General features: G+C 35.0%; 1 protein-coding gene across 1 annotated transcript in view; it reads right to left on the minus strand.

Annotated features, from left to right (window-relative positions):
- Positions 1-10136, minus strand: part of LOC100372129 (uncharacterized) — a 28172-nt gene extending 18036 nt beyond the window's left edge. Inside the window, 14 exon segments of the mRNA XM_085498399.1 lie at positions 382-483; positions 839-979; positions 1317-1457; positions 1917-2057; positions 2525-2665; positions 3127-3267; positions 3780-3920; positions 4386-4487; positions 4799-4939; positions 5699-5851; positions 6361-6414; positions 8248-8382; positions 9562-9825; positions 10067-10136. Coding sequence (XP_085354525.1) covers positions 382-483; positions 839-979; positions 1317-1457; positions 1917-2057; positions 2525-2665; positions 3127-3267; positions 3780-3920; positions 4386-4487; positions 4799-4939; positions 5699-5851; positions 6361-6414; positions 8248-8382; positions 9562-9825; positions 10067-10136 — 1867 coding nt within the window.
- Positions 10137-12912: the final 2776 nt, after the last annotated feature.

Below are 12912 nucleotides of genomic sequence, written 5' to 3' on the forward strand. Positions count from 1 at the left end.
TTTATTCTTGTTATAGAAGCCCAATATTCTACGTATGTGTCAATAAACTATTACTACTGTCTCGGCAAGCTGATATCATAAGCCAGTCAATAGAAACTCAATGATAAGACTAGGACACGAATTTCAGTTAGGGGTGGAGAATAATTCTCTAGCTCTGTACAAATATTTTCAAAATATACATTTATTGATCAAAAAGAAATGAATGTATAGAGTGACCATTAATAGATTTTACTAAGACTAGTACACGAATTTCAATTGGGGAGGGGTGGAATATTAATCTGGCGCAGTACAAATATTTTCAAAACAAAAAATAAATCTAGTATTATACTTCAAAATCGTTTTTATTTTTATTATTGTATTGATGTTCTACATTACACTTACCTTGAGCTATATATGTATGCCCACAACCATTGGAGCAGCATTTCGTGTATTTTTCACAGTCATAATTATTCCCACATACTTCCAAGCATGTTCCGATACCACCTTTATATCTCAGGACAATTTCAAGTTTTAACATCAGGAACTGATGTTTGGACATTCATTCGGACGGTACTTTTAATCATTGCACAAATACAACTGATTTTTCATTTCATAGATATGACTAGGACACTCTGGCGTAGTACAAATATTTCCAAAATATATATTTTGTCATCAAAACGAAAAAAACTGCACAGAGCAGACATGTATATATTTGTATTGTTATTGGCAGTATTTAAACTTACAAAATCATGACAGAAAAGGACGTCAGGATGTACAATTACTGCAATATCTGTAAAATTTATGTAGAATTATACTTTAAAAATCGTTTATATTTTCATATTAACGGGTCTATTGTTACCTGGAGTCATACATATATGTCCACAGCCATTGGAGCAGCATTTAGTGTCTCCTTCACAGTCATAATCATTCCCACATTCCTCTAAGCATATTCCTGTGCCACCTTCAAGCTCGGGACAATGTCCTGGTTTAACATCAGGAACTGAAGGAAAAGAAATGTATTTCGTGTTTGACAGTCATTTAGATAGTACATTTAGACATGGTACTATAATAACTGATCTTTCCTTGGTTATTCTTGCAATAGCAGCGATATAATCTACGTATGTGTCAATAAATTGTTACTACTGTCTCAGCAAGCTGATATCATAAGCTGGCCATTAGAAACTCAATGATAAGACTAGGACACGAATTTCAATTAGGGAGGGGTAGCATACTTCTCTAGCGCAGTACAAATATTTTCAAAATATACATTTCTTGATCAAAAAGAAATAAATCTAGGATATTTATATTTCTATATTCATGTTCTACATTGCACTTACCCGGAGTCATACATGTATGCCCACAACCATTGGAGCAGCATTTCGTGTCTCCTTCACAGTCATAATCATTCCCACATCCCTCTAAGCATATTCCGGTGCCACCTTCATTCTCAGGACAATTTCCTGCTTTAACATCAGAAACTAAAGCAAACGAAATGTACTCCTTGTTTAGACAGTCATTTGGACGGTACTTTTATATATTGCACAAAACAACTGATTTTTCATTCTTTATTTTTGTATTAACAGCTAAATTATCTACATAATTGTCAATAAACTTTTACTACTGCCTCGCCTAGACAATTCAATAAGCTTGTCATTCGAAACTCATTGATAAGACTAGGACACAAATTTTAACTTGGGAATGGAATATTTCATTGGCGCAGTACAAACATTTTCAAAATAAACATTTAGTGATCAAAATGAAATGAATGTATAGAGTGACCATTAATCTATTTGTGCTGTAATTGGCAGTATTAAAACTTACAAAATCATGAGAGAAAAGGGCGACACGAAGTACAATTACTGAGATATATGAAAATTAAATGTAGAATTATACTTTGAAAATCGTTTATATTTTCATATTGATGAATCTACACTTACCCGGAGTCATGCATATATGCCCACAACCATTGGAGCAGCATTTAGTGTCTCCTTCACAGTCATAATCATTCCCACATCCCTCTAAGCATATTCCGGTGCCATCTTCAAGCTCGGGACAATGTCCTGGTTTAACATCAGGAACTGAAGCAAACGAAATATATTACTTGTTAGGACAGTCATTTGTACGGTACATTTAGACATGGCACTATAATAAGTGATCTTTCATTGTTTATTCTTGTCATAGAAGCCCAATAATCTACGTATGTGTCAATAAACTATTACTACTGTCTCGGCAAGCTGATATCATAAGCCGGTCATTAGAAACTCAATGATAAGACTAGGACACGAATTTCAATTAGGGAGGGGTAGCATACTTCTCTAGCGCAGTACAAATATATTAAAAATATACATTTATTGATAAAAAAGGAATGAATGTATAGAGTGACCATTAATAGATTTTACTAAGACTAGAACACGAATTTCAATTAGGGAGGGGTGGAATATTAATTTGGCGCAGTACAAATATTTTCAAAACAAAAAAATAAATCTAGGTTTCTACTTTAAAAATCGTTTTTTATTTTTATATTGATGTTCTACATTGCATTTACCTGGAGCCATACATGTATGCCCACAACCATTGGAGCAGCATTTCGTGTCTCCGTCACAGTCATAATCATTCCCACATCCCTCCAAGCATATTCCGATGACACCTACAAGCTCGGGACAATGTCCTGGTTTAACATAAGGAACTGAAGGAAAAGAAATGTATTTTCTTGTTTGACAGTAATTTGAATGGTACTTTAAGACAATGCCCCTAAACAGCTGATTTTTCATTCTTTATTCATGTAATATCATCTAAATTATCTACCTATGTGTCAATATACTATTACTACTGCCTCAGCTAGCCAATTCAATAAGCTTGTCATTCGAAACTCATTGATAAGACTAGAACACGAATTTTAACTAGGGGGTAGAATATTTCTCTGGCACAGCAAAAACATGTTAAAAAAATACATTTAGTGATCAAAAAAGAAATGAATGCATAGAGTGACCATTAATCTATTTGTGCTGTAATTGGCAGTATTAAAACTTACAGAATCATTAGAGAAAAGGGCGACACGAAGTACAATTACTGCAACATCTGTAAAATAAATGTAAAATAATACTTTAAAAATCGTTTATATTTTCATATTATTGAGTCTACACTTACCCGGAGTCATGCATATATGCCCACAACCATTGGAGCAGCATTTAGTGTCTCCTTCACAGTCATAATCATTCCCGCATCCCTCTAAGCATATTCCTGTACCACCTTCTAACTCAGGACAATTTCCTGGTTTAACATCAGGAACTGAAGTAAACGAAATATATTACTTGTTAGGACAGTCATTTGGACGGTACTTTTATACATTTCACAAAACAACTGATTTTTCATTCTTTATTCTTGTAATAACAGCTAAATTATCCACGTATGTGTCAATAAGCTATTACTACTTTCTCGGCAAGCTGGCCATTAGAAACTCAATGATAAGACTAGAACACGAATTTTAATTAGGAAGGGGTAGCATACTTCTCTAGCGCAATACAATTATTTAAAAAAAATACATTTATTGATTAGGGAGGGGTAGCATACTTCTCTGGCGCTGTACAAATATTTTCAAAATATACATTGATTGATAAAAAGGAGTGAATGTATAGAGTGACCATTAATATATTTTACTAAGACTAGTAAACGAATTTCAATTGGGGAGGGGTGGAATATTAATCTGGCGCAGTACAAATATTTTCAAAACAAAAAATAAATCTAGTATTATACTTTAAAATCATTTTTATTTTCATATTGATGTTCTACATTACACTTACCTGGAGCCATACATGTATGCCCACAACAATTGGAGCAGCACTTCGTGCCTCCTTCACAGTCATAATCATTCCCACATCCCTCCAAGCATATTCCTGTACCACCTTCTAGCTCAGGACAATTTCCTGGTTTAACATCAGGAACTGAAGTAAACGAATTATATTACTTGTTAGGACAGTCATTTGTACGGTACACTTAGACATGGCACTATAATAAGTGATCTTTCATTGTTTATTCTTGTCATAGAAGCCCAATATTCTACGTATGTGTCAATAAATTGTTACTACTGTCTCAGCAAGCTGATATCATAAGCTGGCCATTAGAAACTCAATGATAAGACTAGGACACGAATTTCAATTAGGGATGGGTAGCATACTTCTCTAGCGCAGTACAAATATTTTAAAAATATACATTTATTGATAAAAAAGGAATGAATGTATAGAGTGACCATAATATATTTTACTAAGACTAGTACACGAATTTCAATTGGGGAGGGGTGGAAAATTAATCTGGCGCAGTACAAATATTTTCAAAACAAAAAAATAAATCTAGGTTTCTACTTTAAAAATCGTTTTTATTTTTATATTGATGTTCTACATTGCATTTACCTGTAGCCATACATGTATGCCCACAACCATTAGAGCAGCATTTCGTGTCTCCTTCACAGTCATAATCATTCCCACATCCCTGCAAGCATATTCCGATGACACCTCGGATAGCCAATTCAATAAGCTTGTCATTCGAAACTCATTGATATGACTAGGACACGAATGTTAACTAGGGTGTGGAATATTTCTCTGGCGCAGTACAAATATTTTCAAAATATATATTTTGTAATCAAAATGAAAAACTGCACAGAGCAAAAATTTATATATTTGTATTGTTATTGGCAGTATTTAAACTTACAAAATCATGGCAAAAAAGGGTGTCAGGGTGTAAAATTACTGCAATGTCTGTAAAATTATTGTAGAATTATACTTTATAATTATTTATATTTTCATATTATTGAGTCTACACTTACCCGGAGTCATGCATATATGCCCACAACCATTGGAGCAGCATTTAGTGTCTCCTTCACAGTCATAATCATTCCCACATCCCTCAAAACATACTCCTGTGCCATCTTCAAGCTCGGGACAATTTCCTGGTTTAACATCAGGAACTGAAATACATGGTCGTAAGTATCATGTTGTCTTTTGTATCTAACCTCGTAGACTATTTTTTTTCGTAAACACGGACTGTTCGTAAGAATAACTGGCCGTCCATTAATTATAATTACACGCGATGGGATTATATTTCATAAATTTCATTATACATACATACACTATTCATACTAACATGATTTTGGGACATGGGAAGGGCATTTCCTTCAACACAGTATGAAGACAATCTTATCCGTCGCATTGCCGATACATCACACATACATACTCCCCCCCCCAACTCGCACCAGCCATAAACAAACAACACAAAATAGGGACGTCATCAAAACAAACCTTGCAATATTTGCTAAAATCGGATATTTTGTTCAAAGCATCAATGAAAGATTAGACACCTATAAAATATGTGTATAACTGAACACATACATTTATATTCCGATGCTAACTTCTAGTTCAAGATAATTTCCTTGCTTTGATTATGTTGAGCTAAAAGACACAAAAATGTGCCTTATATATCTTGTTTTACATATTGTCTGAACCCGTATGTACATTGGATAATATTATACAATTCCAGAGAAACAATAATCTCAGAATCGGTTTTAAACTCAAATAATTTGCCACCTAACACCTAAGACATGATCAATATGTTAGTGATATCAGATTCAATATAATTCTAAGAAGAACCCTAATAGGCCTGCTATATTACACAACAAGTAATTCGATAAATGAATACTAGTAGCTCAAAAGTTGATGTATAACTCTACCTGGGTCTGTACAAACACGTCCACATCCGTTAGAGCAACATAGTCGACCTTCATCGCAGTCTGAATGTTCTGAGCAAAATACAGTACAAATGGCGAAATCAAACGAATCACTGCTGGGACATAACCTTGGCGTTTGTGTTGGCGTTGCGAGTACTGTAGGGCAATATTCAAACAATTATCAGTTATTTGAATGAATAACATATAGCAACCATGCCGTGCAACAAATGTTATGTACAGAATGTATTATTTACCAGGTTATATGCATGTGTGTTCACATTTATTGTGAAAACATTTGCCCCTCACAAGCATTATCGTAAGCACATTCATCTACACAAATGCCGAAAAGCATCGGACATACAGTCTCCAATTGTCTCAGGGAGGGATCTAGAAACAACATAATATTACTTGAAATCATGACATATGAGTGATTCGAAATCCTTTTTATGCTGTATATACTCAACCAAATTTAAGTTATATGGTGAAATGTACAATTGCGTAATCCATATTCAGGTAATAATCGCTAGTATGAATTAAAGTTATTTAACTAGATAAATACTTAGCAGAGCTTAATTAATTCATGTAATTATAGATTTTTAATTTATAGGTTTTTCTGGAAGTGAGTGTAAACAAATATACATAAATATTGAAATATGGGTACTGACCAACACTTTCAACAAGTACTTCTTCTTGTTGTACTCCTTTTTCTGTTTCGGTCACTTGAATAAAAAGGGAGAGAAATCAATGTACAATTATAATGATTGCTACAAACAACGTGAGTATACAAGAACCGTCGGTAATTGCCATGACAACAGTCATGCCTAAATGGGAGTACCGGGAGTACAATAACCGACAAAGATATGCCAAAGATAGTACTTTAACAAATGCTTTCTACATAACAGGATTAAAAATGCGAGATGATCATCAAACTTTGAGACTACCTGGTTGAGTGCAAACATGACCGCACCCATTGTAACAGCACAGACTACTACCATCACAATCGTCGTTGTCAGAACAAAGATCAGCACAGAACGCAAACTGGAATGAATCTGGGCTGGGACACCTTCCTACACTTGGCGGTGGTTCGGCTGTTTTGAACGAAAACAGATGAAAATGAGCTCGATGCTAAGTTTATGATTTACAAAATACTGTTCGGCCCTCTGATCTGGTTGCTGTTTAAGGAGTAATAAAACTAGGTATTATAACTATATTTTAGCAATAACCCCCCCCCCCCCCGCCGAAGGTGGGTATATCGCGAGATGTTAAACAATTCATACATATATGTCGTGAATTGTGCAATATCAACTTCGGCAGGGGGTTATTGCTATTATAGTATGCCAATATATTGACAATTGAATAAAACTAGTAAAAAATGTTTACTTGCATATTATAAGATCATTATTGTGGCCCTTGAACATGAATATTTATAAAAGCAGTATATAGCTGTACACTGAATGCACACACAACACAGTTTACATTGAATACAGACTTCTTTTATTCCGCGTGAAAACGAAACATATCTACAATGAATATAACAGCGTAAACACAAAAATTAGCATAACAAAAATGACGATTGATGATTTTCTACGTTTTAATTCTGGTTTTTGTACAATTTGGACTGTATGTTGGTGATCGTCGCTGTGTCTGCGGAAGTACTATGGGTGATTGCATGATGGGAGTGACAAGCCTTTTGATCAGTAAAATAATTTAAGAAAAGTGAAAACTAGAGTGACTGTGAAATGAAGGTTGGTTTTGAATATCATGAAATCTGGATGAAATAATGAAAGAAAATTGAACTGGTATGAAAAGGCAATATATGTATCCCGTATGCAAGGTCAGTATCCGGGGTCCAAAATACGCCACTGTACATCCATCATGGCGGCTGCAAAGTATCAACAACTATGAATGTGGTAATCGATTTGCAGTGTGCGTGAATGGCCGGGGGTACATGACAATTCTGTGATTCTGTAAAAGTATTTGCTGCTTTTTTGTGCAATGGAAATTAATATACGGAATGCTTTCAAAAGACATTTTCTTCTAGTATACAAAACAACCTTGGGAAATGGAGAAGACGAAAATACATTGGAACAGTCGTTCTTGTAAAACAATTGACATACTTTTCCAGAATATCAAGGGTATTTTTATTATAAGTACACATTGAACTATGTTGTATAGAAACTGTTTATTTTGGTGGTTTCCCTGCGCATTACAGGGGCATGAAAGGGGAGGCTTGAGGGGGGGGGAGTAAATTGCACTAAACATATATTCCACCACTTTCAACTTAGCTTAACAGATCTATCAATCTATACTCGGGCCAAAACAGTGAAAAGTATTAGAAATGTTTGTCAGCAAATTCATTTGTGAACTCACTTCATTCCACCATCAGTTTATATTTATCTGACAGGAACAGTTACCACATATCTAGTCTAACTAATATTGCAAATAACAAATCAAATCACCTGATAACATGTTTAATTTGCATATGTAACACTGACCTATTTCAGTACACACGTGACCACATCCATTCGAACAACACTTCGCGGTTCCAGTACAGTCTGTGTCCAGCAAGCAATCTTCGGTGCAGGTTCCTGTTATGCCATCGACGTTTGGACATTGACCCGGTTTGTCAAATGTTACCTCAACTTCTTCTTGCCAATCTTCTTTTTCCACTGGCATTGGCGTTGAAACTGATAAAACAATGAAATCGTGGTTTTCACTCAGACTGGTATAATTCACATTCACTATTAATGCAAACGAAAAAGCAACCAAACCAGTTGTTTGCAATATAGCTCACTGTATTGAAAAGTAGCAGCATTGACATCAACTTCAAAATGAAATTATAGTTTCCTGATGAAACATATGTCCAATCTTATGTGCTTAAACAATACCATTTTCCAGCGTAATATGAAAGACATCTGAATCGATAAATCGGGGTGGTAATAAACAAAACAGTGCCTAGTAGTTTCGATGTTTCTTGTTCATTGATATTTTCTACCCCTGGTATTATCATCTGGTTATCCACTGACGAATAAACCTTTTGACCGTTATCCTTGACAGCTGTTTAGATGAGCCTTTCAATGCAATTGTCTTGACTGTCTATTACTTTACACAAACTAATGTAAATACACATACCTCATTCGCATCAACTAACGACTTTGAGAGTCGTGACAATTATTTCTTCAAAACAACATTGTCTACTTCACGGCGATCAAACAAAAACTATAAACTATCAAGAGTCAGTTCACAGCTGTTGGCAGTAAATTATCACCACATCGTGTAATCTGACTACACGCGATGTCAGCATAGATTTACGACCAGAGGCTGAATTAATCTATCGTATATCGACGTTTTACTTTGTAAACAACAAATGTTTTACTTGACAATATAACGCATATTCTCTTGACGAGTGCAAGCGCTTCTTCTACTGTACACACTTAGTCATGTCACTGTACCTTACATACTAAACGATCTTTCTACTATAATGATTTGTATTAAAGTTGCGTGCATGGGCCAAGGTATATATAATGTGACCAATGTATGTACATCAGCCTTCCTGCCTGAGTTAAAAAATGCTGTCCAGACAACAAACATACCGTTGTGTGTGGTCGATGTCACACATAATCCAAATGTTATATAAATATCACTTGAGTATTACGAGGAAGGTGTACACAGTCCATAAATACAAAAATAGTATTCGTGGCTGTAAGACATGTTTCAATCGCATATTTACGACATCCGTCTGAAGAGCAGTACCTACTTTTAGGGTCCTTCAAACGCGCTTCCTCCATCCTTGTTTACTAATCACAATGAATTAGATATGAGTGAAAACATATAAGTTTTAAACCTAGGTATATGTAAGTACTCACGGTCACAAAACTCTCCAGGCTTGCCAATATCGCATACTTCACTTCTTGTATCAGGGTCCATAGTGTAACACCATGCGCTATGGTGTCCGTCAGGATTGCGACAGTAACCGTGCATTCCAAGGCCGGCATCGGGATAATTCCATGGGGTACGATCGTGTAAATGCGGGATTAGCCACGTCCAGTGTTGACACCGTTTGCCGCTCACTGTGCTGGATACGGTACCTCTGTAGTCAGCCCCCGATTCGTCGTAATAGCATTCCGATGCTAGTAAAATGTGCGGATTTTAATAAAATGTGTTCAATTAACCAGTATTAATATCGTCCCGTCTATGATATTTATTGTATTATTTTACTCACAGAGAAGGTGTATCTCAAACGCAGGACTTTCAGCTTGTAATTAAAGTTGCATAGTTTCAAAAAAAAACATATCGCATTATCCTGAATATATATAGTATGGGAATAACTATTACAATGTAGCATATTGACATCTAGATCAAATCACTTACCGTTTACTGTAACGAAGACCAACGAATAGATGCATAGAATTTGAGAGACGATAAGCTCCCATGCAGCCATGGTGTTACTACGATCCGGGTTTTCTTAATGACCACCCGATACGCTTGTCTGATGGTAATAGCACAACCATGTGGGTATGTTAACTCCATTCACATGCGGAGTCATGTTACAATGTTTAGACCATATCAAATATTATTTCCCTTTACGTGTATTTCACTTTCTGCGATGTTGTGTTGTATTTGATTAATGAAATTGTAATACATTGTCAAATCTCAATCAGCCCGAGCTGTTTCAGTTCTAAAAAATAACAAAACACTATAAGACGCAACGCGCTTATGTACGTACGGCTTGCCGTTGATGCACTATCTATGTCGGTCATCAAAATAAATCAGACTATCTGTCACATAACACGAAGGGGATTAAAATATATATCTCATAGATACTCAGATACTTAGAATGACTGTAAACCTGTTCAACATAGCGTTTAAATCAGACTGGTCATGTGACCAAATAACGTCGGTCATGTCCGCTGCCTGTACTCGGAAGATATGTTGTATACGTTGGCACGACAATTATTGTTTGTGTACTGTCGTCCGGCATGAAACTAGAAACATTCATTTTCGATTTACTGATCAGAATGTAACCACTAGAATCTCGAATGAAGAGTTAATGAAGATGGTCAACGTGGAAAAATAGATAACAATAAAAATAAAAATAAATCTTAGCGGAAAATTACATGAATAAAGGAAAAAAAATAACAGCTGTAGAACTAGTTATGCTAGTCGAAGTATTTGTTCATTCTTTGAATTATTTTAATTATAGGGCACAAACGATACAGTATTATGATATACTAGCATATGGTTTCGTTATACAAAAACATTGTGTTACACTAGTGGATGATTCAAGAGTGTACATAACTCGATACATTTCTGTTAAAATGCATTTAAATGCACTTTGAAGATTGCAGTCAACTCTGTGACACTAAAGCATTTATCAACTCTCAGAAATTATCAAAACGATTCAATACAAACTGTATTAATAGTGTTGTAAATATTGAGCATTATATCGCATATATCGGATTAGAAGAATGGGCTTAAAAGGCACTACGCCAGATTTATCTAAGAATGCGATGTATGATAACCATGTAATTAATTAAAGGACGTTTAGAATTTATGAGAAAGGGAACAGTAAAATTTGTAAAACGAAAGGTTACTTGTCTGATCATCACAAAATAGGGGTTATCATCCAGGTCATGGAAATGTTCAACTTGATCACGTGCATATTATGTTCAGGAATCAGTTAGAAATCACCAATATTGTACCTGCTATGAATATAGTGCAATGGGAATCAAATAATAACATCATCATATGTCACTCTATAAGTTAATGCTGCTACTTTGTTTGTAGCCAGTGAGCTCCCGGATAGTGTTCAGCATAATGTCTTACATAGTTTACCTATAACTTGCTTACATAAAGTCTAAAGCATGTTTTATTATCTGCCTCTTACAACACCTGAACACTCATCCCAATGTGTTGTTTGTACCAGTCCCTGGCGTGAATAACACTATCTAAATGTATATTATCTGCTCATTACATCCGCCTGAACTTTTTTTACTGAGCCTTATTTGAAAAATTATGCCCATCTTGTGTATTAATTATGTGCATCTTACTACAAATCAATACCCACTCTACTGTTTTATATCTGTTCTTTGCTTGCTTTCTTACAACAGCCACGTTGCACAGTGTGTTCGTTATGTGCCCTCTGCATTATATCCAAAGAACTAGACTATAATATTGTGTCTTTGTTTTATTGTTCAGTATTATTACGATTCCTACTTCAAGCAATGAGATGAACATAACGCTAAACTTTTTTGCACCACACTATTTAAAATTTTAAGATTTAAAATATACAACAATCTGTGTTGTGAGTATTTTCTTATTTCATACAGTCATTTGCAATTATGGTGGATTCAGGTAAGCAGCAAGATTATTTGTTAAGTATGCATAGCACATAAAGTGGTGAAACAATTGAATAAGAAGTTTTTTTTAATTGAGGTACAGTTAATTGTACATTGATGATATTCGGCGATCGTATACATGGAAAGAAATTACCGTGTCTGCGGATGGAAATTCATTAGACTGTTTGTAATTCCATGTGTTGATATATGAGCTGCAGTCTGTATATGTTGTGGATGCTTATCCACTTGTGTTTTTCCTCATTGATTCATATTTGTTGTTGTTTATTCAGTTTCATTCTTTCGTATTCGTAACTTAGTTATATTATTAGATCATGTTTTACTGTATCTTTTCGTCCTTATTTTATACAATTCCAGGCTATATTAGCTGAGATACAACAATTGAAAGTTGTTACATGCCTGAAACTATACCGTGATGCATGTATCTCTATTGTAAAGAAACACAGATTCGGTTTATACAAGCCAATTAATAATAATCAACAGACAGCACGAACGCAATAGGAATCAGTTGCAAGGTCGATTTTAAGCTGATGTGCCAATATTGAAATCCAATCACTGTGTCTCACTCCAATTTTAATCCATAGGTGTGAATCCTGCTCAACCCTATAAAAAGGGCATTCTATCGTGTATTTATCAGTTGCCTTCTTGTTACATTGTAGTTTCTTTGTTGTAACATTTCCATAATAAACAGTGTAAGGTTTAAATGTACATTACGCTTCCTTTATTGTAACTCTACGATCCAATGCATGCAGTTTGAACCTAATCGAATGTGAGCGAATATCATCCACAGTATATGCGATGAACCGTTTGATATGTTGGGATGCGGTAATTTAAGATGAACCTTTGCTATGGGTTGAGAGT

The sequence above is a fragment of the Saccoglossus kowalevskii genome, chromosome 4, assembly GCF_978046115.1.
Source record: "Saccoglossus kowalevskii chromosome 4, keSacKowa6.1, whole genome shotgun sequence".
NCBI classification, from domain to species: Eukaryota; Metazoa; Hemichordata; class Enteropneusta; family Harrimaniidae; genus Saccoglossus; species Saccoglossus kowalevskii.